This window comes from Lithobates pipiens, unplaced genomic scaffold (assembly GCF_037356315.1).
Source record: "Lithobates pipiens isolate NorthernLeopardFrog02 unplaced genomic scaffold, aLitPip1_a1.2 Scaffold_18, whole genome shotgun sequence".
Lineage (NCBI taxonomy): Eukaryota > Metazoa > Chordata > Amphibia > Anura > Ranidae > Lithobates > Lithobates pipiens.
In genome coordinates this window covers 78,155,537-78,181,869 of record NW_027507758.1, presented here as the reverse complement: position 1 = coordinate 78,181,869, position 26,333 = coordinate 78,155,537, and the positions used below count along the sequence as shown (strand labels likewise).

General features: G+C 46.6%; 1 protein-coding gene across 1 annotated transcript in view; it reads left to right on the top strand.

Annotated features, from left to right (window-relative positions):
- LOC143987222 (zinc transporter ZIP9-like) overlaps window positions 1–26,333 on the top strand; it is a 92,532-nt gene that overhangs the window by 46,252 nt on the left and 19,947 nt on the right. The window contains exons 3-4 of the mRNA XM_077485810.1: window positions 4,306–4,491; window positions 14,510–14,578. Of these exons, the coding sequence (XP_077341936.1) occupies window positions 4,306–4,491; window positions 14,510–14,578 (255 nt within the window). The remainder of the gene's footprint in view (window positions 1–4,305; window positions 4,492–14,509; window positions 14,579–26,333) is intronic.

The following is a 26,333-nucleotide window of genomic DNA, read 5'->3' as shown; positions in this document are numbered from 1 at the left end:
ATGCTGGTCTGCTGACCAAGCATCCAAAAAAGCCCTGACGGATCTTCCCTTCCTTGGCAACTGACTCTTTGGAGCCTCCTTGGATGACACAGGGGGTAAGAGTACCTTACTCACACAGGCCAGGAAGGCGAAGGAGACATGCCATAGGCAATGGCCCTCTTTTTCCGCTCACAAACTGCTTTTTCGTCTGCCCGGAGATTCGACAAAACGTCCCCAGCCCGACAGGACGACCACGGACGGACAAAAATGTCCCTGGAACCGCAAGCCTATCAAGCCTGCGAATAAAAGTGCTACTGCATGAAGATGTCTGGGGTGTCGGGTTACCTTCGGAAGTTTGTATCCCGGTGGTCCTCTCGGTTATCCAACGGGTCTGCGATCTGATTTCCACAGGCTACAAGATAGTTTCTCTCTTGGCTGACAAACAGATTCTTCCCCTCCAGCATACCTGCATCCTCGGCTCACCAGGAGGCCCTCTTGGGGGCAGTAATGGACCTGCTGAATCACAGGGGTGGTTGTACCAGTTCCGGAATCGGAACGCTTCCAGGGATTCTACTCAAATCTGTTTGTGATTTCCAAGAAGGAAGGGGTACATCCAATCTTGGACCTAAAAGCTCTCAATCACTGTAAAAGTGCAGAGATTCAGAATGGAATCGGTTTGCTCAGTAGTCGCTGCACTCCATCAAGGGGACTCCCTGGCGTCCTCAGACATCCAGGATGCGTACCTGCACATAACCATATGCCTTCGGTGCCAAAAGTTTCTGCAGTTTGCAGTCGGGGAAGTCCACTACCAGTTTGTGGCTCTTCCTTTTTAGTCTGGCATCAGCACCTCGAGTCTTTACCAAGGTATTGGCTCCAGTTTTGGCGTTGCTGCGGCAACGTGGGATCGCTGTCCTAGGATACCTAGACAATCTCCTCCTGAGGGCATCTTCCGCCTCAAAATTAGAGGAGGATGTGGTGATCACCATGCAGACACTGCGAGAATTTTTTGAACCTAAGGAAGTTGGTGATCGTTCCGACCCAGCGTCTGGAGAACTTGGGCTTGCTGCTGGACTCCATGGAAGCGAGAGAGTTTCTCCCTTCAGACAAGCTGCAGACTCTCAGATGCGCAGTAAAACTGCTGATGAACCGCAAGTGGTCGTCGTTCCGCTTTTGCATGGGAGTACTGGGCCTCATGGTAGCCTCCTTCGAGGCAGTGCCTTATGCCCAGTTCCACACCAGAGTCCTGCAGAAGGAGATTTTGACAAAATGGGACAAAGCTCAGTTGTCCCTGGATCTACAGATCCAGGTGAGCCAGTCAGTCAGAGACTCACTGATATGGTGGCTGAGGTCCCCGGTGATTCAGTCAGAAAAATCATTCCTACCTCTGAACTGGACAGTGATCACTACGGGTGCCAGTCTATTCGGCTGGAGTGGAGTGATGGGGGTTCAGTCGGCTCAGGGCCTCTGGTCGACGGAAGAATCCAAGTTGCCGATCAATCTGCTCGAATTGAGAGCGATCAGGCTGGGCCTCTCCACATGGTCGACGAGACTGCAAGGGCGTCCAATCAGGATCCAGTCAGACAACGCCACTCTGGTGGCATACGTCAATCACCAAGGGGGAACAAGAAGCTCAGCCGCTGCAAGGGAGGTCGCTCACATACTTCGGTGGGCAGAGCAACACGTACCGGCCCTGTCGGTCATTTACATCCCCAGGGGGGAGAACTGGCAAGCGGACTATCTGAGTCAGCAGATGCTGGACCCAGGAGAAAGGGAATTGCATACGGAGATATTCATGTTAGTGTACCTGAAGTGGGGCACACCAGACGTGGATCTGCTGGCCTCCCATCTCAATCGGAAGGTGCCAGGATTCGTGTCCAGGACAAGATATCCGTGGGCAGACACGTCAGGCGCACTGGTGGCTCCGTGGGATCAGTACCAGCTGATCTACACCTTTCCGCCACTAAAACTGTTACCACGTCTGCTTCGCAGAGTGGAAGCCGAGGGGATCCCAGTGATACTGATTGCTCCAGATTGGCCTCAGTGTCCCTGGTATGCAGACCTGGTGCGTCTGGTGGCAGACGCTCCCTGGCGACTACCGTTGCGAGAGGACCTTCTGTCTCAGGGTCCGATTCTCCATCCTGCTTTACCATCACTGGCTTTAACGGCATGGCTATTGAGAGCCAGGTGTTGAGCAACCGGGGACCATCGTACCTGGAAGGCCTACATCTCCATGTGTGAGGAGAAAGGATGATATCCACGCTCCTTTTCTATATCCAGGATCCTGCTGTTTCTTCAGCAAGCTCTAGACCAGAAATTGGCGTTAAGCACCATTAAAGGGCAAATTTCAGCCCTGGCTGTATTTTTACAGCGACCCCTTAGTGAGTACATTCATTCAGGGGGTACGACGTGTAGTCCCTCCATTGCGTCCACCATTACCCCCTTGGGATTTGAACCTGGTGTTGTCGGCGCTTCAAAAACCGGCGTTTGAAAATGGGGAGATTCCCCTGTTGATTCTTTCCCAGAAAGTAGTCTTCCTAGTGGCCATCACATCAGCCAGGAGGGTTTCAGAACTGGCGGCCTTGTCTTGCAAGTCGCCCTATCTGGTTATACACAAGGATAAGGTCTCAGCTTTTCATATCAATGAGGACATTGTATTACCATCTCTGTGTCCTAAGCTGAAGCACCCTAAGGAGGTGGCCCTTCACGCTCTGGATGTGGGCTCCTAAAGGTGTATTTGTCTGCCACGGCTCCCTTTCGGAAGTCAGACTTACTGTTTGTTTCAGTGGCTGGTCCAAAGAAAGGCATGGCGGTCACGTCAGCCACCATTTCCAGGGGGATCAGACAGATTGTAGTACAAGCCTACGCCTTGAAGGGGCAGGTGCCCCCCTTTCCGGTCACGCCCCACTCCACAAGGGCAATCGGAACGTCTTGGGCCTTCCGAAACCAAGCGTCTGCCGCTTAGGTGTGTAAAGCGGCGATCTGGTCGTCTGTTCACACGTCTACCAAGTTCTACAAGGTAGACGTTAGTGCATCGACTGATGCCTGTTTTGGCCGCAAAGTTTTACTAGCGGCCGTGTAGTTGCAATTGAATCTGCAATATATATTTTCTGTTTTTCCTGGTTTTTCGATAACAGTACTGTGTTTTTATGTTAATGCACTGTTGCATTACTCCACAGTTTGGTGCGGTTTTGGGTGATCACTCCTGTTGAGGACACCCTGATTTTTGTGGTGGTTTTTCCCCGCACTGTTTTTTGTGGGTAAAGTTTCACTAGTTCCCACTTGCCATGGTGGATGAAGTTTTATGCTGTTTAAGAGAGGAGCTGTGTCAGTCGGTGAATATAAGAGAAAATAGGATTTTTTTGTACTCACCGTAAAATCCTTTTCTCTGTAATTCACCGACCGGCACAGCACCCACCCCTCCTTTTTATCTTTACGTTATACTGCTTGTTTACGTACTGAGGTCTGTCTGCAGACGGGAGGGTTGTTACCCAAGGGACCGCCCCTCCTAGTGATAAGGCTAACAACCCAATGGCTAAGAGAGGATCTGTGTCGGTCGGTGAATTACAGAGAAAAGGATTTTACGGAGAGTACAAAAAATCCTATTTTTTTTTTTTTTTTTAAACTTACATTTCTGGAATGCCAGGAACTAATACGAACTGTATTATTTGCTTTTGCTGTGTGCTGATCACATGGTCCAGCACCACACCAGTTGCAGCTTCCTTGGATGTAAAGGATAGGAGGTTTTAATTCTACTTTAAAGCGGTCAGCAGATCGGCCTCTACAAACTCAGCAGTGCCTAAAAATGCCTAAAATGGGAGAGCAACTGAGCAGGGGGAGACCATGTATTACGGGATTTTTAACAGTATAGACTCTTATCTTTAATGTTTTACATAGGTATACCTGCAAAAGGGGCCAGCCTGAAGTGATCTTGCAGGACTTAGCTTTCTGGCTAAAGTTCCACTTTAAGGTTGAGATCAGGGCTTTGTGAAGGCGGCTCGAGATCCTCAACACCAAACTCATTAAGTTATGTTCTTATGGAGCTGACATTGTACACAGGGATCCAGCATTACTGGAACAGAAAAAGACCTTCCCCAAATCTTTGTCACCCATTTTGTGGAGTGTAGATCGCTAACATGGCTTTGTATACCATAGTATTAACCATACCCTTCAAATACCTGAGCTCAATTTGGAGGGGTGTCCATATACATTTGGCCATAGTTAGTGGAGATTTTCTAAGCATTTGACACCATTTTGTTCTTGTTCTCAGTCACATGTAATCCTGAGTGTTCAGTTTTGTAAATCACGTTGATTGTGTCTGTCTGGCAGAGTCTCCAGCCAAATGCCTGAATGTTGCCCAGAATGTCAATGTCACAGAGGCTGCGGTGACAGAGGAGGAAGTAAAAGAGGTGGCTTCATCTATCCCACCCCACTTCTTCATTGGGGTCTTCTTGGTCACTGGATTCATTCTGATGTTTATCGTGGACCAGATAGGAAGCTACTGCTCTTATCATGGTGAGTTTAATCCCTTGGTGTAACATAAAGAGAACCTGTGATTTGTCCAATGCAATATAACCGAACAAGTTACCCTGAAAATTCAAATTTTGTGTTTTGCATTCACACAGCATACCTTAAAAAGAAAAAAAAACAACTGCTAGGACATGAAGTAAGATTCATTCTCTCTCCCTATGAGGACAGAGATGGCAGTAAAAACCTGACAGATGTTCTCACTCTTCCCTTCTATAACAGAAACCAAAAAAAATAGTTTTGAACGGAGTTGTGCTTTATGCATTTCTCTGCTAATTCTGAACCAGAGAGTGTTTTGGCCTGGCATTCGTACCTGTCCTCCACCCAGGATCCTGAGGATTGGAAAGAATCCTGAGCAAACACTAAATTCATTTTGATTAACATTTAAATAAACAAACTGTCTTGCGTGCTCATGTTGTGCTGGCATATTACACCTGTCAGGGGAAATACCTTTTTCTTCCTGCTGTTCTCCTGCATGTGTTATTGAATGTTGTACAGCAGGTAATCCTCCATATTTTTAGTAGCAATGCCTCGTTAACCACTTGACCTCCGAAAGGTTTTACCCCCTTCATGACCAGGGCATTTTTTGCTATTTAGTACTGCGCTACTTTAAATGAGTTACTCGATCATGCAACACTGTATCCAAATTAAATGTATATATTTTTCCCTCCTCGTCTTTCTGGACAGCCACATCGAGAGACCTTGGCTCCTCCTCTTCCTTGGAAACATTGCACCAGCCCCCATAAGTTTTCACCTCCCCCTGCCAGCCTGTTATTTGTTTCCCCCGGTGGGGAGACACCGCGCTAAGGAACCAGGCCTAAACAGTCAGGAAGACTGGAAGCTATAATTTTTAAAGTCCCTACTTAAGAGACGGGTTCTCTAGAGCAGCGGCAGGGTACTTACCAGCCGCATTTTGTCTGCCTCCCTCGCTTCACCAAGCACTGGTGGAAGTCCAGGGGGCCCTCTTTCACAACCACAGGGCTGTTTGCAGGATGCATCTCGGCCTCCCCACAGGTGGTGAGAAGACTCCACAGGCCGCTCCACCAGCATGTCGGAAGCCGATGCTCAGACAGTGCTCAGCGATGCCTGCTCCAGCCAACCTAAGGTAAGGGCACCCTGGGGAAGGGATCATCTCTACCTAGGTTTTCTCTCCCCCACCATGGTTCCTGTATTGGGGGAGGGGGGAAGAAGGAACCCCTCTAGGTGGGCAAGGGGGGAGATGGAAACCAAGTCCCTTATTCTATAGGAGGGGCTAGGTACTCCCCATGGTTGTATCTGTGATGGCTTGTGGGGATATTGATTGGTGTTTGTTTTTTTACATGTATTTCAGAAATCTTCTGCGAAAAAACCCCCCACATAGCTCTAAAAAGTGCGCTTCCTGTAAGGATACCCTAGGGGAGGCTTGGAAAAAGGTCTTATGTAAGGACTGTATTGATGCACTGGTTAACGAAAGAGCATTTTAGCAGGAGTCGGGGTTAGCGGCATCAGTTAAGGAGTTGTCCTCAACCTTTCAATCATTTAAAACCATGTTTGAAGGTTTACAGGTTCCCATTAAACCCTCACCTGCATCACATAGTTCAAACCTGCTTTTAGCACAGGGCTCTGCATCTTTCCAACCTGGGGCCTCTACTTCAGCAGAAGTGGCAGGGGCTTCCAGAGAGGAAGCTAGGGACCAACCAGACAGTGCTACCTCCAGTTCTCAGGACTAGTCGGAAGCAGAGAATAGGGACGGGGAGTCCAGAAAACCTTCAAGGTACAAGCTGTCCCTTAGTGAGGTAGAGGACCTCTTGGGGACTGTCTACACCACCCAGGGTTGTTTTGTCTTCCTGAATACCCAATCTCTCCATGAGCAGATGTATAAGGGCTTGAAAGAACAGGAAAAAGTTTTTCCTGTTTATGAGGTCCTAATAGAAACAGTCAAAAAGGAATGGCAGGATCCTGAGCGGAAACCCTTCTTTTTCAGGTCCCTGAAAAGAAGATTCCCATTTTCGGATGACCCTGCCTCAATCTGGAACAAGAACCCCAGATTGGATGCAGCATTCTCGCAAGTTTCCAGATACACAGATCTGGCCTTCGAGGATCTATGGGCTCTGACAGATACCATGGACAAGAGAATTGATTCCCTGCTAAAAAAAAAAAGCCTGGGAATCAACTCTAGGTATTCTGAAACCAGAGATGGTGGTCACCGGGGTGGCCCGTAACCTCGAACACTGGCTTACTCAAATTCAAGCTCACATCGAGGCAGGTATGGCAAAAGAGACCATTTTGTCATCCTTTCCGACTATTCTGTGAGGGGTAGCATATATAGCGGATGCTTCGGCTGAGTCTGTTCGTGTGTCAGCTAGGACCGCTGCACTAGCCAACTCAGCCAGAAGAGCCCTCTGGCTCAAAACATGGCCAGGCTACAAGGCCCAGGTCTAGAGACAGTATTAGACAGTACCGCCGATAAAAAGAAGGCTTTCCCAGTGAAACGTAAACCCCCAACTCAGCCCACAAAAAAAAGAGCCTCCCAAGCCAGAAGGAAAGAAGACTCAGAACCATGGGGGTAAGGGCAAAGAAGGAGCGATTTTTTTTTTTTTTTTTTTTTGGCCTTTCTGAGCAGCCTCGTAAAATCCAGTGACTCACCGGTCACAGTGGGAGGAAGATTGGGGGGCCTTCCTTCCACAGTGGGAAGCAATTTCCCCCAACCAATTCATCCTGGGGATCATACGAAGGGGGTACTGTCTAGAATTTACAGAGCCCCCTCCATGTCGAAGCTTTGTCACGCTTCTCCCCAAATACACGGCAAAGGCAGAAACCCTCCTGGGTGCATTGAAGGAACTAGAGCAACAAAATGTGGTTTGCAGAGTTCCAAGAGAGGAAGAAGAGACAGGCTTTTGTTCACACGTCTTTGTGGTGAGAGCCCTCAGAAAGTTACAGGTTAATGCTAAATCTGAAACCCCTGAACAGAGAGATTGTCTACAAAAGGTTCCAGATGGAATCGATATTCACAGTCAGGCCTTTACTGCCCCAGAACTGTTACATGGTGTCATTGGATTTGAAAGACGCTTACCTCAACCTCCCTATTGCGGAAACCTTTCAAAAGTTCCTGCGCCTGGCAGTAAAGGTAGAGGAGGAAACCATTCATCTGCAGTTTCAGGCACTTCCATTTGGCCTATCCTCCTCACCCCAAGTATTTACAAAGGTCATGGCAGAAGCCATGGCTTTTCTGCGAATCAGGGGGGTATCAATTATTGCATACCTAGACGATCTACTCCTCTTCGCAGCATCCTCAGAGCAAATAATCAGGGATCTGGAACTAACTAAAACAACCCTGATAGGACTAGGATGGCTACTGAACCTGGAAAAATCCAGTCTAATTCCAGCTCAACAAATTTCCTATCTAGGATACCTGCTGGACTCTAGTCAGCTGAAAATTTTTCTCCCAGCAGAGAAGATTCTAAACCTGGACTGAGCAGTAGCGTCCCTTCAGAACAACCAGCAGGTATCAATACTGGCGTGGCCATGTCAACCCTTGGCTTATTAACCTCTGCCATTCCGGCAGTCCAGTGGGCAGGCCTACACTTCAGTCTCCTGTAGGCCCTGGTTCTAAAGATGTGGGATCTCAGCCAGGAGTATTTAGACACTCTGCTTTCAAATCCTCCTTGGGTCAAGAGATCCCTCTGGTGGTGGAGGAAGCAGATAAATCTGTCAAAAGGGCACCTGTGGATCATTCCAGTGTCCAGAGTCATTACCACGGACGCAAGCGGCAGAGGCTGGGGGGGGGGCACAGCTGGGATCTCAGTTGGTGCAAGGAACATGGAAAAAAGAGGAATTCGAGGTCATCCAACTAGAAAGAACTAAAAGCAGTCAGACTGGCACTCAAAGCCTTCAGAGGGGACCTCCTGGGGCATCAGATCCAGGTGCGTTTGGACAAGTCCTCGGTCATTGCTTATATAAACAAGCAAGGTGGCACAAGAAGCGGGGTCCTGTTAAATCTAGCCTCAGAGACCCTCAGCTGGGTAGAAGCCAATGCTCTTTCCCTTTCAGCGGCCTTCCTAAGGAGGAAGAGAATGTAGTGGCCGACTTTCTCAGGAGAAGGCAACTGAGATAGGCCGACTGGGTACCCAATCAGGAAGTTTTCAACTTCATAGTCAGGAAATGGGGGGGCCCCCCAGAGGTGGACCTTTTTTGCCTCAAGGAGCAATGCAAAGACCCCATGTTTCTTCTATCTCAGCAGATAGGAAAACGCTCTAGGGTTAGATGCCCTGACACAAAGCTGGCACTTCAAAGTTTGCTACGCCTTCCCACCTGCTTCTGCCTGCAGTTCTGAGAAAATTTCAGGTAGAAAACACCACTCTGATTTTAGTGGCTCCATACTGGCCCAAAAGGGCTTGGTTCTCGATCCTCGGGCAGTTGGCAGCGAAACCTCCCTGGTTCCTTCCGACCCGAAAGGATCTCCTATCACAAGGCCAAGTTCTCTGTCCTCAGGTAGACCGCTGGAACTTAGCGGCCTGGCTTCTGAAGAAGAAATACTAAAAAGCAAAGGCTTTTATGAACAACTAGTAGCCACCCTCCTCAATAGTAAAAAGGAGATGCGCCGAATCTACCAAAAGGTTTGGGGGTGCTTTAAAGAATGGTGCTTAGAGAACTCTTTTAATGTGTAGGGCCCTATAGCAGTCCTGGAGTTTCTACAATGCGGGGCAGATAAGGGGCTAGCCATCAGTACCCTTAAGCCGCGTACACGCGGGCGGACTGTCTGGCCAACTAAGTCCGTCAGACAATCCGACGGACAGTCCGTCCTACTTTCGAATGAACGGACTTGACCACACACGGATGCAAAACAGTCCGCCGAAAGTTTGCATGATGACGTGTACAGCACGTACGACGGGACTAGAAATAGGAAGTCCAATACACAGCAATGCAACCTTTCGCTGTGTAAATCCTTTCTGAGCATGCGCCATACTTAGTCCGTCCAACTAGCCTACTCACGAGCGGACTGTCCGCTGAAACCAAAGTCTGACGGACAATATTACGGAAATTCCGAAATACTTAGTCCGCCAGACTGCACGCTGAAAAAGTCCGCTGAAGCCCACACACGAGCGGACTGTCCGCTGAAATGTGTTTCGGCGGACTAAGTTGGCCAGACAGTCCGCCCGTGTGTACGCGGCTTTAGATGCCAAGTCTCAGTGATTAGCGCGTACCTAGAGAAATCCCTGGCCACCAACCCCTGGGTGGTCAGATTTTTTCAGAGCCCTTTCAAGACAGAGACCAGTGAAGGGTCCTTCCTTTCCTAAGTGGGACCTTTCCTTGGTCTTGCAGGTTCTTACTGAACCCCTCTTTGAGCCTTTAGAAGTTTGTGCTCTAAGGGTCCTAACTTATAAGGCTGTTTTTTTTGGTGGCAGTGACTACTGCCAGGAGGGTCAGTGAAATAGAGGCACTTTCAGTTAGGCCCCCCTTTTGTGTTGTTTTTTCAGATTGAGTCATTTTTAAGACTGACCCAGCTTTTTTACCGAAGGTGGCTTCGAAATACCATAGAGACCAGGAGGTAATTTTTCCCACTTTTTGCCCTAATCCCTCAAACGAAAGGGAATGTAGGTTCCATATTTTGGACATTAGGAGGTGTATCCTACGATATTTAGAGCTGACAAAGAGTTTTAGGAAGTCGGACTCTCTTTATTTCATTTTGTGGAGCAAGAAAGGGGCAGAAGGCGTATAGACGCACTATTGCCAGATGGATTGGGGTAGCCATTAGCTAGGCCTACAACATGGCGGGTAGAGGGGCTCCCATTGGAATTAAAGCACACTCTACCAGAGCTATGGCAACTTCTCAGGCGGAAAGAGCTGGAGCAATGCCAGAGCAGATTTGCAAGGCAACAGTTTCACCACATTTGTGAAACACTACAGAGTGGATATGGTATCTGCAAGTGAGCAGGCCTTTGGTCGAAAGGTTTTGCAAGCTGTTGTCCTGCCCTAAGTGGTTGGTAAGTGCTCGTCTATCCTCTCAATGTGGCTGTCCTGTAAGACAGTAGGGGAAAATTAGAGTTGCGCTTACTGGTAACATCTTTTCCAGTAGTCTTTCAGGACAGCCCTAGTTACCCACCCGAATCTTTGAGGGGTCTTGAGGAAGACCTAAACGCAGGCGCAATAGTAATTGGTGATGGTATGTTCTTAACGTGTTCTTGTGTCTCCCCAGGTGATTGGAGGTGCTCTAGAAAAAACTGAGGCTGGCAGGGGGAGGTGAAAATTTATGGGGGCTGGTGCACTGTTTCCAAGGAGGAGGAGAAGCCAAGGGCTCTCCATGTGGCTGTCCTGAAAGACTACTGGAAAAGACATTACAGGTAAGCGTAACGCTAATTTTTTTTTCACACAAATAGAGCTTTCTTTTGGTGGTATTTAACCACTTCACATCCCAGCTATAATAAGATGAAGCCCGCAGATGGATCTCCCATCCTAGACGGGCATCATATGACGCCCTCCCCTTCCCGGCCGTCTAGGGGGCGCGCGCCCGCCGACGGGCCCCCACAATTGCCCGGGAACACAGCAGGACTGTGGATCTGTGTGTGTGTAAACGCACAGATCCACGTCCTGTCAGAGGAGAGGGGACCGATGGTGTGTTCCCAGTACAGAGGAACACCGATCGGTCTCCTCCCCTTGTGAATCCCCTCCCCCTACAGTTAAAATCACTCCCAGCGAACATGATGGACCCCTCCTTGGCCCCCTAGTGTTAACCCCTTCCCTGCCAGTCACATTTACTAAGTAATCAATGCAATTTTATAGCACCAATCGTTGTGTAAATGTGAATGGTCCCAAAAATGTGTCAAAAGTGTCCAATATGTCCGCCATAATGTCAGTCACGAAAAAAAAAGGCAGATCGCTGTCATTAGTAGTAAAAAAAAAAAATAATTCTATTCCCTTTTGTGTAGACGCTTTTAACTTTTGCGCAAACCAATCAATATACGCTTATTGCGTTTTTTTTTTTTTTTTTGTAGAAGAATAAAAAAAAGGATGTCAATTTTGTTTGGGTTCAACATCACACGCCTGCGCAATTGTCAGTTAAAGTGCGACAGAGCTGAAAACGAAAAATTGGTCTGGGCAGGAAGGGGGTGAAAATGTCCTGTATTGAAGTGGTTAATAACCACTGGGTTTTTATTTTTTTCTATATAAAGGAAAAAATACCAAAAATGTTTGTAAAAATGTTTGAAAATTGATCATTCCTGATGTACTGATGGCCTGTCATTTCTTGAGACTCTAAAATGTCAGGACAGTACAAATACCCTACAAATGATACACTGATTTGGAAAGTAGACAGTCCAAGGTATGTAAGAGGCATGCCAAGTTTTTTTTAATAGTACCAGTGCAGTACAGCATCATCCTATGACTGGTGTTGCAGTGATCAGGAATACTGATTGATACTGAAAAATGAAGAAAAAAATGTAAATTAATGTTTTATTCAATTTTTAATATGTTTTATTTTAAAAAAAAAAATTTTTTAACATTTCTATTCTTTTTATTTAGTGACACTTTACTACTCGGGGGTGATCACGATTTTTTTATTTTTTTTGTTCTTGCTTATAGCAGTGATGATCAGAAGCTCTGGAGACAATAAATCTACACTACTAAAGCAGGCCATACATTAGGCGATTTTCTTTCCTTCTATCACAAGCAGAAGGAAAGCAAATCAATTGATTCCCCCATCAACACATTCAGTGTTGATTGTGGGGGGGGGATCCCTTTTTCAGTACTATTGTGTTCTGCCAGCAGGGAGCCTTCCCCGCTGGCTGAACTTGATTAGTGTTGCCGTCTTATAGCCGGTGGCACTAATTGTTTAGGAAAAACCTGACAGGCTGGTTGTACATAAGATCAATGGATCAGCTTGTGTACAACCTGGGTGCCCATACATGGATGGGCACGGTTCCTGCTGACCCGGCCATATTTTGATCCATGTATGGCTGGCTTAAGACTTCTAAACAAATTCTCTTTACTGCATAGCCTGCAATGGGGATCTGTGACTAGCATCAATGTTTGGAGCTCTTCTGTATGTCTGACATCAACTGATTACAAATGTCACAGGGGTACATGGTCAGCAGAACCTCTGCTTTTGGGTTTAATGCTGCTTTAACAGTAGCAAACATTTTGTTACATTACAGCTTACCAATTCTTGGATGTGATGGCTGCATTCATTTTCTTTTTTATGCTTTTTCCTTTTTCACCTGATGATCCAGCCATTAAAGCAGAGGTCCACCCTAAAGTGGAGCTTCCGCTCATTGGAACCCTCCCCCCCTCCGGCGCCACAATTGGCACCTTTCAGGGGGGAGGGGGTGCAGGTACCTGTACAGTACAGGTATCTGCACCCACTTCCGGCGTAGATTCTGCAGAAGCCACGCCCCTTTCCGCAGAATCTACGCCCCTTTCCGAAGATCCCCCCACTGCCTGCTGGGAAACACATGGATCCCAGAGACAGCGGGAACCATCCTTATTGCGCAGCGTGACTCGCGCATGCGCAGTAGGGAACCGGGAAATGAAGCCGCAAGGCTCCACTTCCTGATTCCCATACCCAAGATGGCAGCGGCAGCACCCGAGAGACGATTGAGAGATCGGCTTCGGGTGCCGACATCGCGGGCGCGCTGGGGGGGTAAGTGTCATTATTTTAAAAGTCAGCAGCTGCAGTATTTGTAGCTACTGGCTTTAAAAAAAAAAAAAAAAAAAAGGCGGACTCCCGCTTTTTTAAGTCTGTTGTTTTTCAAAAGAACGAGCTCTGGATGTATCAATTTACAGGGATGGGATAAACCATTTAACACTGGCAGGGGTGCTTACAATTATCCGCTTTTATGTATTCCTGTAAAACCTTTATCCCAAAAGGAAAAGGATGTTTGCTGTAATTGATTACAAAGTGTGAGGTGGAGTTTGGCTTCACTTTGTTAGCGTATTTAAATCATCTTAACACTTTCCTCTCCCCAGACTGACAATTCTGGTGTCCAAAAGTGCCCCATGTCATCATTAATCCAGAGTGGGGGCACTCCTACAGGAGAAGTATTACTGGCTAGATCACCCCCTGTGTAAACAGGGGAAAAAAGTATTCCCTGCTGTAGTTACCTCTGGGAATACTGTCAGTCCCATGTCAGGCCCATACACCTGGTCCAGTAGTCAAGGTATTTGAGATCCCAACTGTTCTCCTTGCAGCATTTCCAGGATGGACCAGAGTGATGTTTATTTATCGGCTCCTGCACAATGAATCACTCTGGTCCTTCTCAGGAGCACTGCACAGAAAAAAGAGCAGGGATTTCAAATCGACCGGTGCATGAGCACTGACTAGTCAGCATTCCTGAAGGTAGGTACAGCAGGGACTGGGGAGGAGGGAAGGGTGTACAGTGTTGGTTCACTTTCCTTTTTTTTTTTTTTTTCCCCGTAAAGGTGAACAAACACTTTCATGATAGATACAGTATTGGATATGTGTTATCTTCATATGCACACAAATATTCTTTGGGTAAATTGCCTCATCAACCCAGTAATGGGCCCCCTTCCACCCCCCAGACCCCTTAGGTGTTCTGCCAAAATGTCGAACCTGGCAGAATGAGCAACCCGTGTCACTTCCATTTTTCTTTAAACCATCATAAATTGCAGATTTTCACAAATTGCTGTTTGGACAGAACTGCGGCAGCCGAGTAGAGTCCGGTGCGCAATAGTATGAGCGGAGATTGTTATTCTGCTCCGAAACTAACCAAGAAAATGAGCGCTTCTGAGGCGGCAACAACTTTGTCCTTGTTGGCCACTGTGCTGTGAAAATAACAAAATCTTCCTGTACTGGACTGTATTCGGTAGCCAGTGTTGTTTCTAAACACCAATTCGTCCAAATCAGCAATTACTGATGGTTTAAAGAAAGCAGAAGTCACGTGATTCGATTTTCTGACGAGTTGCCTATTTTGGCAGGACACAGACACCTAGACTGCTATTGTTATATGACTGATCTAGCCTGAAGGCTTTGTTCATTATGTATTGATAATAATAATTGTTGCTTTGCTTTCAGACCCCAGGACAGGAATGTCTGCAGGAACAAGCATCACAGCCACTCTGGGTCTAGTCATCCATGCTGCAGGTAAATGTCACTTTGTGTTGATAGACTAGAGAAAAAAAAATATGGGCACACACCAGGAACCTGGTTTTCAAGGTATAGGCTGCTCACATGCAATAATACCTACATAGGCCATAAGAAAACCTAGATAGACATATAGATATAAGATTTATTTTAATTTTGGGTTCAGAGATGATGGCTTAGAACTTCTGAGTTTTTGCTTTTGTCTCCGAGGTCTTGGGGAGAATTACTCCCACTCCTGTCCTGGTGACAACATTGTCACCAGGACAGGCTGCAAGAAAAAAAATCTGTGTCACAGACAAAAAAAAGGCAACATTTTCTGATACATTTTTAATGGTAAAAAGTGATGCCTAAAAACAAAAACAAAAAAGTTACAAATAATCCTATGAATATAAATGGATGTATTTTCAAGAGGCACCTTTTATATTGATCTAATACCATGATACATGGGCATTTTGGTGATAAATAGTGGAAGCATTATTGGCCAATTTGAAATGTTTTAAATTGTTTTGTCTAATGCAAGGAGTGGGCACTCGAAGCCTCTTTTTCCGGAACTCGACTCCCTCCCCATTAGGGATGGGCTGAACACCCCTCGGTTTAGTTCATACCAGAACATACCGAACAGGCAAAAAGTTTGGCAGAACACACGAACACTGTTAAAGTCTATGGGACACGAACATGAATAACCAAAAGTGATAATTTTAAGGTGAACCCTGCGTCAAAATTTAAAAAGTGGCATGGGGCCCCCCAAAAATCCATACCAGAACCTTATCCGAGTACGCAACCTGGCAGGCCGCAGGAAAAGAGGGGGGATGAGAGAGCGCCTCTCCTGAACCATACCAGGCTACGTGCCCTCAACATGGAGAGGATGCTTTGGGGTAGCCCAGATAAGATCCGATAAGCCCCCCTCCTGCAAACCCCCAAAACCACCGGGCAATGGTTGTGGGGGTTTGCAGGCGGGGGCTTATCAGAATCTGGAAGCCCCCTTTAACAAGGGCACCCCCAGATCCCACCTCCCCCCTGTGTGAAATGGTACAAATGTACCCCTACTATTTCACAAAAAAAGTGTCAAAATGGTACAAAAGATGAGACACAGCTTGGGACAAATCCTTTATTAAAAAAATAAAAATGTCCCACGAAGTCCATCCATCTTCTCTCGCTCCGCCGACAGACCGAAAAAACAAAAACAAAGCCGCTCGACCTGCCTCCATGCCTACGTATGAAGTGTTTTTGCTTTGACACTTCTTATATAACTGAGGGCGGGGCCACTCGGTGATGTTCCCGGGTGACCCCGCTCCCCTTGGACTTCCCCATGGCTTTCCCGGGATGTCAGAGGGGGCAGGGTCACCCGGGAACGTTGCTGTATATCCCCCCTCAGTTATATACAAGAAGTGTCAAAGTGAAGACCTGTCTAGGAAGAGATTGGATGCAGTTCTGCTGTTTCCAGGAGGAGAAGGACTGTCTTGGCCACTGCTAAAGCCAATCATAGTAATGATAGCCCCATCCACCATATGGAGGAAGATGACTCACTTGGTTGCCACTACCAATCTCGGGAAGAAGGAATTTCACTGTGATTGAGAAAACCACAATCAGGTGGCAGTTTGTGGAATTATTGTTGAGCTTCTGGGAACTTTGTTGAAATTATTCCTGAACCTTTGCATCACTTACTAGAGGGGTCAGAGGTGGATCAGCAGGATGAGTGTGTCAGGACAGGTAGATGTGCCTCATCTCTGCTTCCTTTCACCACTCTGTATATCACGCAGATGAGAAAGGGGAAACATTGGTGGGGCAGATGAGCAGGGGGTTACAGTGGTGGGGCAGATGAGCAGGGGGTTACAGTGGTGGGGCAGATGAGCAGGGGGTTACAGTGGTGGGGCAGATGAGCAGGGGGTTACAGTGGTGGGGCAGATGAGCAGGGGGTTACAGTGGTGGGGCAGATGAGCAAGGGGTTACAGTGGTGGGGCAGATGAGCAAGGGGTTACAGTGGTGGGGCAGATGAGCAGGGGGTTACAGTGGTGGGGCAGATGAGCAGGGGGTTACAGTGGTGGGGCAGATGAGCAGGGGGTTACAGTGGTGGGGCAGATGAGCAGGGGGTTACAGTGGTGGGGCAGATGAGCAGGGGGTTACAGTGGTGGGGCAGATGAGCAGGGGGTTACAGTGGTGGGGCAGATGAGCAGGGGGTTACAGTGGTGGGGCAGATGAGCAGGGGGTTACAGTGGTGGGGCAGATGAGCAGGGGGTTACAGTGGTGGGGCAGATGAGCAGGGGGTTACAGTGGTGGGGCAGATGAGCAGGGGGTTACAGTGGTGGGGCAGACGAGCAGGGGGTTACAGTGGTGGGGCAGACGAGCAGGGGGTTACAGTGGTGGGGCAGACGAGCAGGGGGTTACAGTGGTGGGGCAGACGAGCAGGGGGTTACAGTGGTGGGGCAGACGAGCAGGGGGTTACAGTGGTGGGGCAGACGAGCAGGGGGTTACAGTGGTGGGGCAGACGAGCAGGGGGTTACAGTGGTGGGGCAGACGAGCAGGGGGTTACAGTGGTGGGGCAGACGAGCAGGGGGTTACAGTGGTGGGGCAGACGAGCAGGGGGTTACAGTGGTGGGGAAGATTTGTGGGGGGGGGGGGCGGTGATATGAGGTGTAGGAATTGGGGCTCATCTGAGGCGTGAGAGTGCAGGATGTTAATTTCTCACTACTAAAGTCGTTTACAGCATTTACTTTATAGAAATACCTTTTTCGTGATTGAAAGTGTGAAGTTGACATTTTTTTTTTATATAAAAATCGGCACGCTCAATTTCTTTGGAAAACATTTTTTGGCACACTGCTCACAAGGTTGCCTACCTCTGTTCTAATGGCTACAGTGAAATTGCTTCCAAATGTATCATTACATTTTTTTTCTTGATTTATCAGTGTTGGCCCCTAAAGATTTTTGTATGTTTTGAACTCTGGTCTTAAAGTGCAACTTGATTCTCTCAATCAGCATTAACCACTTAAGGACCGCCGTATTGCCATTGTACGTCATCACAATGGCACAGGCAGGCACAAGCACGTACATGTACGTGCCTGCCTTCCAGCGGGTGGGGGGTCCGATCGGACCCCCCTCCCGCTGGATACGGCGGTCCATTTCCCTCCGGGAGCAATCCGTGATGAGGGGATGGCCGTTGGTTTCTGGTCACCCCCTCTCGATCGCTCCTGGCCAATGACGAACTTCCTCCCACTGTGTATTGTTTACACAGGAAGGAGGAAGTGATGTCATTCTCCTCGGGGCGGTCTTTTTGACCGGACTACGAGGAGAAGACTAAAAGTAAGTGCACCAAAACACTACACTGACACATAGGTACACATAGGTACACAAACCCCCCCCGCCCCCCAGTCACACTGTCACTGATTGCATTGATCATTTCTTTACTGATCAATGGATTCAGTGTCAGTTGTAAAAGTAAAAACTGTCAGGGCAGTTAGTGTTAGGTCCAGGGTAACCCCCTATCACCCCCCAATAAAGATTTAACCCCCTGATTGCCCCTAGAGTTAACCCTTTCACCCCCTTTTGCCAGTGTCACTAAGCGATAATTTTTCTGATCGCTGCATCAGTGTCGCTAGTTATTTTATTAGGTTCACCGCCAGGTTTTTATATCGCTAGGTTATTTTATTAGGTTCACCGCCTAGTTATTTTATTAGGTTCACCGCCAGGTTTTTATATCGCTAGGTACCCCGATATACTACCCAATAATGGTTTTAACATCCTGATTGCCCCTAGTTAACCCTTTCACCCCCTTTTGCCAGTGTCACTAAGCGATAATTTTTCTGATCGCTGCATCAGTGTCGCTACTGTCGCTAGGTAGCTAGTTATTTTTTTAGGTTCACCGCCAGGTTTTTATAGCGCTAGGTACCCCGATATACTACCCAATAATGGTTTTAACCCCCTGATTGCCCCTAGTTAACCCTTTCACCAGCGATCACAGTATAAGTGTCACTGGTGACGCTGGTTAGCCAGTTAGTTATTTAGGTTCCCCGTCAGGTTTTTATATAGCGCCAGGGACCCCCATATGCTTCCTAATAAAAATTTGAACCCCCTGATTGCCCCTAGTTAACCCTTTCACCACTGATCACCGTATAAGTGTTACGGGTGACTCTGGTTAGTTTGCTTTTTATAGCATCAGGGCACCCACCATTTATTACCCAATAAAGGTTTAACCCCCTGATGACCCGGCGGGTGATATCAATTAGGTTTTAGGGTCAGGGTCTGCGTCGCCCCAGGCAGCGCTAGGTTAGTGCCAGTACCGCTAACACCCACGCGCAAAGCATACACCTCCCGTAGTGGTATAGAATCTGAACAGATCAATATCTGATCTGATCAGATCTATACTAGCGTCCCCAGCAGTTCAGGTTTCCAAAAAAACGCATTGTCAGCGGGATCAGCCCAGATACCTGCTAGCACCTGCGTTTTGCCCCTCTGCCCAGCCCACCCAAGTGCAGTATCGATCGATCACTGTCACTTACAAAACACTAAACACATAACTGCAGCGATCGCAGAGTCAGGCCTGATCCCTGAGATCGCTAACAGTTTTTTTGGTAGCATTTTATATTTAAATCTGGAAGGCAGTGCTTGGTTTTCGGGGTCCCGTACATGGCTAGGCTCCCAAAAAGTCCCCCACATGTGGTATCCCCATACTCGGGAGAAGTAGCGGAATATATTTTGGGGTGCAATTCCACATATAACCATGGCATGTGTCAGCAATATATAATTTAGTGACAACTTTTTGTAAAAAAAAAATTTTTTTCTTTTTTTTGTCATTATTCAATCCCTTGGGACAAAAAAATAAATATTCAATGGTCTCAACATGGCCCTCAGCAAATAGCTTGGGGTGTCTACTTTCCAAAATGGGGTCATTTGGGGGGGTTTTGTGCCATCTTGGCATTTTATGGCCTTCAAAACTGTGATAGGTAGTGAGGAGTAAAATAAAAAATGTATGCCCTTAGAAATCCTGAAGGCGGTGCTTGGATTTCGGGGTCCCGTACGCGGCTAGGCTCCCAAAAAGTCCCACACATGTGGTATCCCCGTACTCAGGAGAAGCAGCAGAATGTATTTTGGAGTGTCATTTCACATATGCCCATAGCATGTGTGAGCAATATATCATTTAGTGACAACTTTGTGCAAAAAAAAAAAAAGTTTGTAATATTCCCGCAACTTGTGGCAAAATATAAAATATTCCATGGACTCAACATGCCTCTCAGTAAATAGCTTGGGGTGTCTTCTTTCCAAAATGGGGTCATTTTGGGGGGTCTTGTGCTATTTTGGCATTTTATGGCCTTCGAAACTGTGATGGGTAGTGAGGAGTTAAATCAAAAATTTGCACCCTTCGAAATCCTGAAGGTGGTGATTGGTTTTCGGGGTGCCGTGCGCGACTAGACTCCCAAAAAGTCCCACACATGTGGTATCCCCATACTCGGGAGAAGTAGCGGAATATATTTTGGGGTGCAATTCCACATATAACCATGGCATGTGTGAGCAATATATCATTTAGTGACAACTTTTTGTAAAAATTTTTTTTTTTTTGTCATTATTCAATCCCTTAGGACAAAAAAAATAAATATTCAATGGGCTCAACATACCCATCAGCAATTTCCTTGGGGTGTCTACTTTCCAAAATGGGGTCATTTGGGGGGGGTTTGTACTGCCCTGCCATTTTAGCACCTCAAGAAATGAGATAGGCAGTCATAAATTAAAAGCTGTGTAAATTCCAGAAAATGTACTCTAGTTTGTAGACGCTATAACTTTTGCGCAAACCAAAAAATATACGCTTATTGACATTTTTTTTTACTAAAGACATGTGGCTGAATAAATTTTGCCCTCAATGTATGACTAAAATTTAGTTTATTCGATTTTTCTTATAACAAAAAGAAGAAAATATCTTTTTTTTTCAAAATTTTCGCTCTTTTTCCATTTATATCGCAAAAAAAAAAAAAAATCGCAGAGGCAATCAAATACCATCAAAAGAAAGCTCTATTTGTGGGAAGAAAAGGACGCAAATTTCGTTTGGGTGCAATATTGCATGACCGCGCAATTACCAGTTAAAGCAGCGCAGTGCGAAATTGGAAAAAGACCTCTGGTCCTTAAGGTGTTTATTGGTCCGGGGCTGAAGTGGTTAAAGCGGAGGTCCACCCTAAAGTGGACCTTCCACTCATCGGAACCCTCCCCCCCTCCGGCGCCACAATTGGCACCTTTCAGGGGGGAGGGGGGTGCAGATACCTGTACAGTACAGGTATCTGCACCCACTTCCGGGATAGCTCTCTGCGGAAAGGGGCGTAGATTACGCCCCTTTCCGAAAGTCCCCCGCTGCCTGCTGGGAAACATACAGATCCCAGAGGCAGCGGGTCCATCCTTATTGCGCAGCGCGACTCGCGCATGCGCAGTAGGGAACCGGGAAATGAAGCCGAAAGGCTCCACTTCCTGATTCCCATACCCAAGATGGCGGCGGCAGCACCCGAGAGACGATCGAGAGATCGGCTTCGGGTGCCGACACCGCGGGCGCGCTGGACAGGTAAGTGTCACTATTTTAAAAGTCAGCAGCTGCAGTATTTGTAGCTGCTGGCTTTTAAAAAAAAAAAAACGCGGAGTCCCGGCGGACTCCCGCTTTAACTATTATGCTAACCTTAGTAAATATATAGGAAGATATATTATAGTTATTTGTTTTAAAAAAAAAATTCAATTTCTTTAGGGTCCTTTCACACGAGGTGGATCAGTTCTGATCCGCCCCGTGGATATCCGTTTGCTCAGCGGGGATCACTCCGTCGATCCCCACTGAGGAGGGAGATGACAGGTCTGTCTCTGCACACTGCGCAGGGACGGACCTGTCACAGCGCCGCTCTCCCCTATGGGAGATCGGATGACGACGGACCGCAGTGCCCGTCGTCATCCGATCCGCAGACGGATGGAAAAATAGCTTTTTCCTCCGTTACACTTTTTCGGATCGGAGCGGGTCGGATGTCAGCGGACTTGTCACCGCTGACATCCGACGCTCCATAGAGCTCTATGGAGCACCCGTTCAGGTCCGCCTGAAAAACTGACAGGCGGGCCTGAACGGGACGTCAGTGTGAAAGGGGCCTTAGTTGGTTAACCTAAGCCAAAATGTCAAACATCCTAGGAGTCTTCATGGGCTTTTTTATTTTATTTTATCTGGAGGAGAGGAGGCGGGTCTTTCTCAGCTAAGCTCTCCTGCCTGTATGCATGAGATGAGGGCAGCTGGATTCCAGAAATTAAATGTTACATGAATCCTCTTCCCTTACTTAAGATGGCGACGAATAGAATTACTAAAGCCCCATACACACTATCAGATTTTCTGCTGATTTTTGTCTTCAGATTTACCAAAAACATAACAGAAAATCTGATAGTATGTATGGGGCTTAAGGGGTTGTGTTTCAAAGTGTTTTCTCAACAAAATAAAGCATGGAGATATGGATGTGTGAGTTTGCTTTGAATATTAAAAATTAATTTGGGATTCCCCGTTTTTTTTTTATTTTTATTTTTTTTCCCTCTCTCTCTCCTCAGTTCTATAATTCCCTCACGGGATCTGGGGCTTTGGAGCAGAGGGTTGTTGAGGGGAATTGTTATTGTAATATTGTTAGTTGCTTATAAAGAAAAAAATAAATTTGGCAGGAATGCACTGTGCATCATTGGTTAAAATACATTTTTGTTTTGAAAATTGATTTGATAAGTTGTTCTATGTAATTATTTTTAGTGATTTATGTCATGTATTTTAGTTCATGGTGCTCAGATACAATTCTGCTTTTTTTTTTTTTTTTTTTAATGGGGATACCCTGAGATTATTACTGTTTCCCCTTTAAACTTTATTGCAAAGTTAGGGGTTTCTCCAATTTTTTATATCTTTTTAGCTGCATCATTTATGGGCAAAAATGGCTACCTCCCCTTTTTGTTTACAAATTGCTTTTGCTGTCTGTGTCCTTGTTGCAGATTTGTTCTCATCTCCTGCTGCTGACAATGCTGGCTCCACAACAGGAAGTGAAGGGAAATCTCTGGCAGGGCCGCACAGAGCACTTTTTTTCATAGAATGGGGGAAGGCTAGAACCCCCTTTTTAATGTTTTTATTTCTGTCTTTTAGATATTCCTTCATTTTGTTTCTAGGGCAGGAAGTGGGAGTCAATCTATCAGTAAGACTTAGTGTTTGTTAAAGTTGTTGTAAAGCAGACACACCGTCCTGTCCCTTTCTCTAAACTGACAAAAGACACTCAGGCTGCTGCAACAATCAGTAGCACAGCAAACCTATATACACCTAACACCTATACCAGTCCTGAAAAGAACTTTTGTGTACCAAATAGCTAGCGATTTGGGTCACTGTAATCTCTCCCTGCTCCACACAGCAACCTCTCCCTATAGTGACAGAAGAAAGAATGTAAAATGGCCGCCGGATCGGGTCTATTTATAAGTTAGGGGGAATGTCCAAGTGTCCATGTGCTGTAATGTCTCAATTGTCTGTCCTGTACCCCATGATGGATGTGTCATCATAGGTCAAAGTTCTTTTACACAGTAAATACGGAAGTCCGCCGGGCGAACGGCGCCTATAGTCCGCCGAAGGGGCGGACCGCGAACAGCCGAAATTCACAGCAAAACGACCGCCGGGCGAACCGTTCGGCCATCACTAGTTGTAAACCCTTACAGACCAATTTTACCTACAGGTAAGCCTAGATTAAGGCTTACCTGTAGGTGCAAGAAATATCTCCTAAACCTACACAGTTTAGGAAATATTTGCAAAAGACAGGCACCGATGTCTACGGTGCATGCGCCGTAGACAAAGGCACACGGAGCGTGCCGTTTCTAACGTTGATCGGGCCGTTAGTGGCGGTCATCGCGGCTCCAGCCAGTCACAGTGTCGGAGCCGCAATACCCGGAAGTCCCTCCGGGAGATATGGAGAACATGTACAGAAAGCAGCAGTCTGTATAAGCAGCATTTTTTTCCAACCACAAAGATGGCCGCGGTCGACAAGTTGCAGCGTTGTGACGTCAGAACTCCACCCAAGTGGCGTTTCGTCCAATCGAACGTTGTGTATGGTTTAGGAGATATTTACTTTGCATGCAGCCACTGTCGTCAGCTGCGCGTGCGATGTGAAGGCACTCAGACGCTGCCGGACCTTGCAGGGAAGAAGACTCCCGCGCACATGTACGGATGTGAGGTAATCGCAGCTTCAGCCACTCACAGTGCCGGAGCCACGATACCGGGAAGAAACGCAGAGGGAATATGTCAGCTCCCTTGGCATGGACCGTGACCAGATGTCGAGGCGTCATTCTAAGGTGAGTATTTCATAATCTAGTATAGTATACAACCGCTTTAAGCTGGGTGCACACTACAGTTCAGACTGACGGCTCCAGTTAGAGCTGCTGTACTAACCATACAAGGTTTGTTCAGCGAACTTCCCCGCTAATCTGTTGTGTTCTGATAGGGGGACGCCCCCACGCCAGAACACTCTGATGGCTGAGAGCGCTGAATGGGAGTCGATCGGCTGCTGGTTTTCCAGCATGCATGTCCAACAGAAGCCCGCCAGCTTCTGTTAGACAGACCAACATTCACACAGGCCGAATGTCGGAGGTTTTTTTTTTGTTTTTTTTTTTTTTGAACCGGCTGTTGTCTCCCAACATTCGGCCCATGTGTATGGTGCTTTAGATAGCAATTAAAACCAACAGAGGTTTTAACCCATCATCACTGTATCCACAACTTAAGAAAATACCCTTTAAGGTAAACAAAGGAATTGAATTACCCTTGCTAGATTTTACTTGTTATTTGGATTTGCTTATTTAAAATAGCCTGTTGTCATGGGGGACATGCTGCATACTGCTGATAATAATCTTCAGGCTCTAGTAATCTAATGAGCAGCTGCTAATTAAGCTAATCATTTCCATTAATGTAATGACTGAGCAAAGATCAATTGCATTGCATGGTTAAGAGATTCTACCTGTATATAACTAGTCCATCCATCCATCCAGAATTCTGCCCAGGGACAGTTTAGCCGGTGCTAATCATTATATCTGAGCTTGATCTCGATGAATGTTTTTTGAAAACAGATTAATTCAGTAGTGAAGGCGGTTTCTGTTATCCCTGGGCCGGATCTGGTGTTTTATTACGGTCGGACGTGTCCTGATACACAGATTTGTATTGCTTATCTCCACCCGCTGGCAGTAAAGAATAGAGGAGTAATTGTGTTGTGAGAATTGTGCGCAGTATTCTGCTGTCTGTCTGGAATACTAACAATAAACACTCTGCACCAAGCAAGTCACTTAGGGGCAGTTATAACCAAACGTGCCATTTGTACATTTAGTGTTTTTGTTGTCACTTGCTGTTGGGTGGTTTCCAACTGAACGACACACACTAAAGGGAATGTATATTCTTAACCCTTTGTGGCTGACGTAACAACAGGTTGGCTATCACACCAATCGGGTGATTGGAACCCCATCTACTGGCTCCTGATCATCAGCCTATGACTGAGAGCTGTCAGTGATTGCGGCCAAACGCAGCACAAAAAGCGGGAATAGAGCCCACTTCTGTGCTGTCACATGTACTGTATGCCTATAGCCAGTAGGAAGGGAATAAAGTATAACTGCAGGCACCACTTTTTTATTTTATTTATTTGGCTAGAGAGGTGAGGGACTAGAACCACTGTCACACTTTTTTTTTTTTTTTTTTTTAATTGCTGTCTGTGTCCCTCTAAGGAAGAGTAACTCTTTTAAAGCAGAATTTTACACATAACCGTTTATTAAAAATGACTTCTTTAACAAAAGAACATAAATTCCTCGGGTCTTTGGCACGAATGTGAATTACCGTATATAACTGGTTATCTTTTTTTATTTTGGCATTTATGGGCTGCCTTTATGTACCGCAGCCAATTATTCCTGTCTGTATGCTAAAATTATAAATAAAGAATTGGGAAAAAAAAACACATTCCACATTAATAATTTTCCTACCAAAATTGGTGTGTGCTGCAAATCGCTTCAGCGTTGCTCCTGTTTATTCTTGCTGGATACTGTCACTTTGTTGAAGCCCAGAGCAGTCCTTTACTCTCCATGGTCTCAAAAACTACATGTCATTTTTTTGTAATTAAAATCTGTGCATTTTACTTGATTATTGTATGTCTTGGCTCAGCTAGAGTGTAATGCTGATGGAAGCTTTACAGTGCTGAAGTTCATAGTGCCGCCAGCAGAAAGGAGAGAATATTAGGGAGATAAGTTATGTTTACATTTTTTATGTCTCCTTGTCACCAGAGTTTGGCCTGTCGGCTCCCTTGCTTTTCTTTTCTCCCTACCTAATCTGTGTTCCCTCCACACATTCTGTTTCATTCCTGATGCTTCCTATCCGGCCTCCCCCACCCCGGGGGCCAGGCAGACGTTATCTATTGGGGCTTATTTTTTCACCAATGTCACCCTGAATGAAAATGAAGATAAATCCAAACTTTTGAGTGGCCACCAGAACAGGTATAAAGCAGCTTGCTATGGGGAAACCTGAACCGAGTCACAGCTCCCTGTGTCCATTCAGACACAGAGCTGCAGCCCCGTCCCCTTTCTATTTGCTGAATGATTTGATTGACAGCAGCGGGAGCCCCGCACTGCTGTCTCAGCCAATGAGGAGGGGAGTCCCGGGCTGCCGAGACATAAATACAACATTGCTGACACTAGAAGGACCTCAGGTAAATATTAGGGGGGCTGCTGCACACAGAAGGCTTGTTATCATAATGCATAGAATGTGTTAAGATAAAAA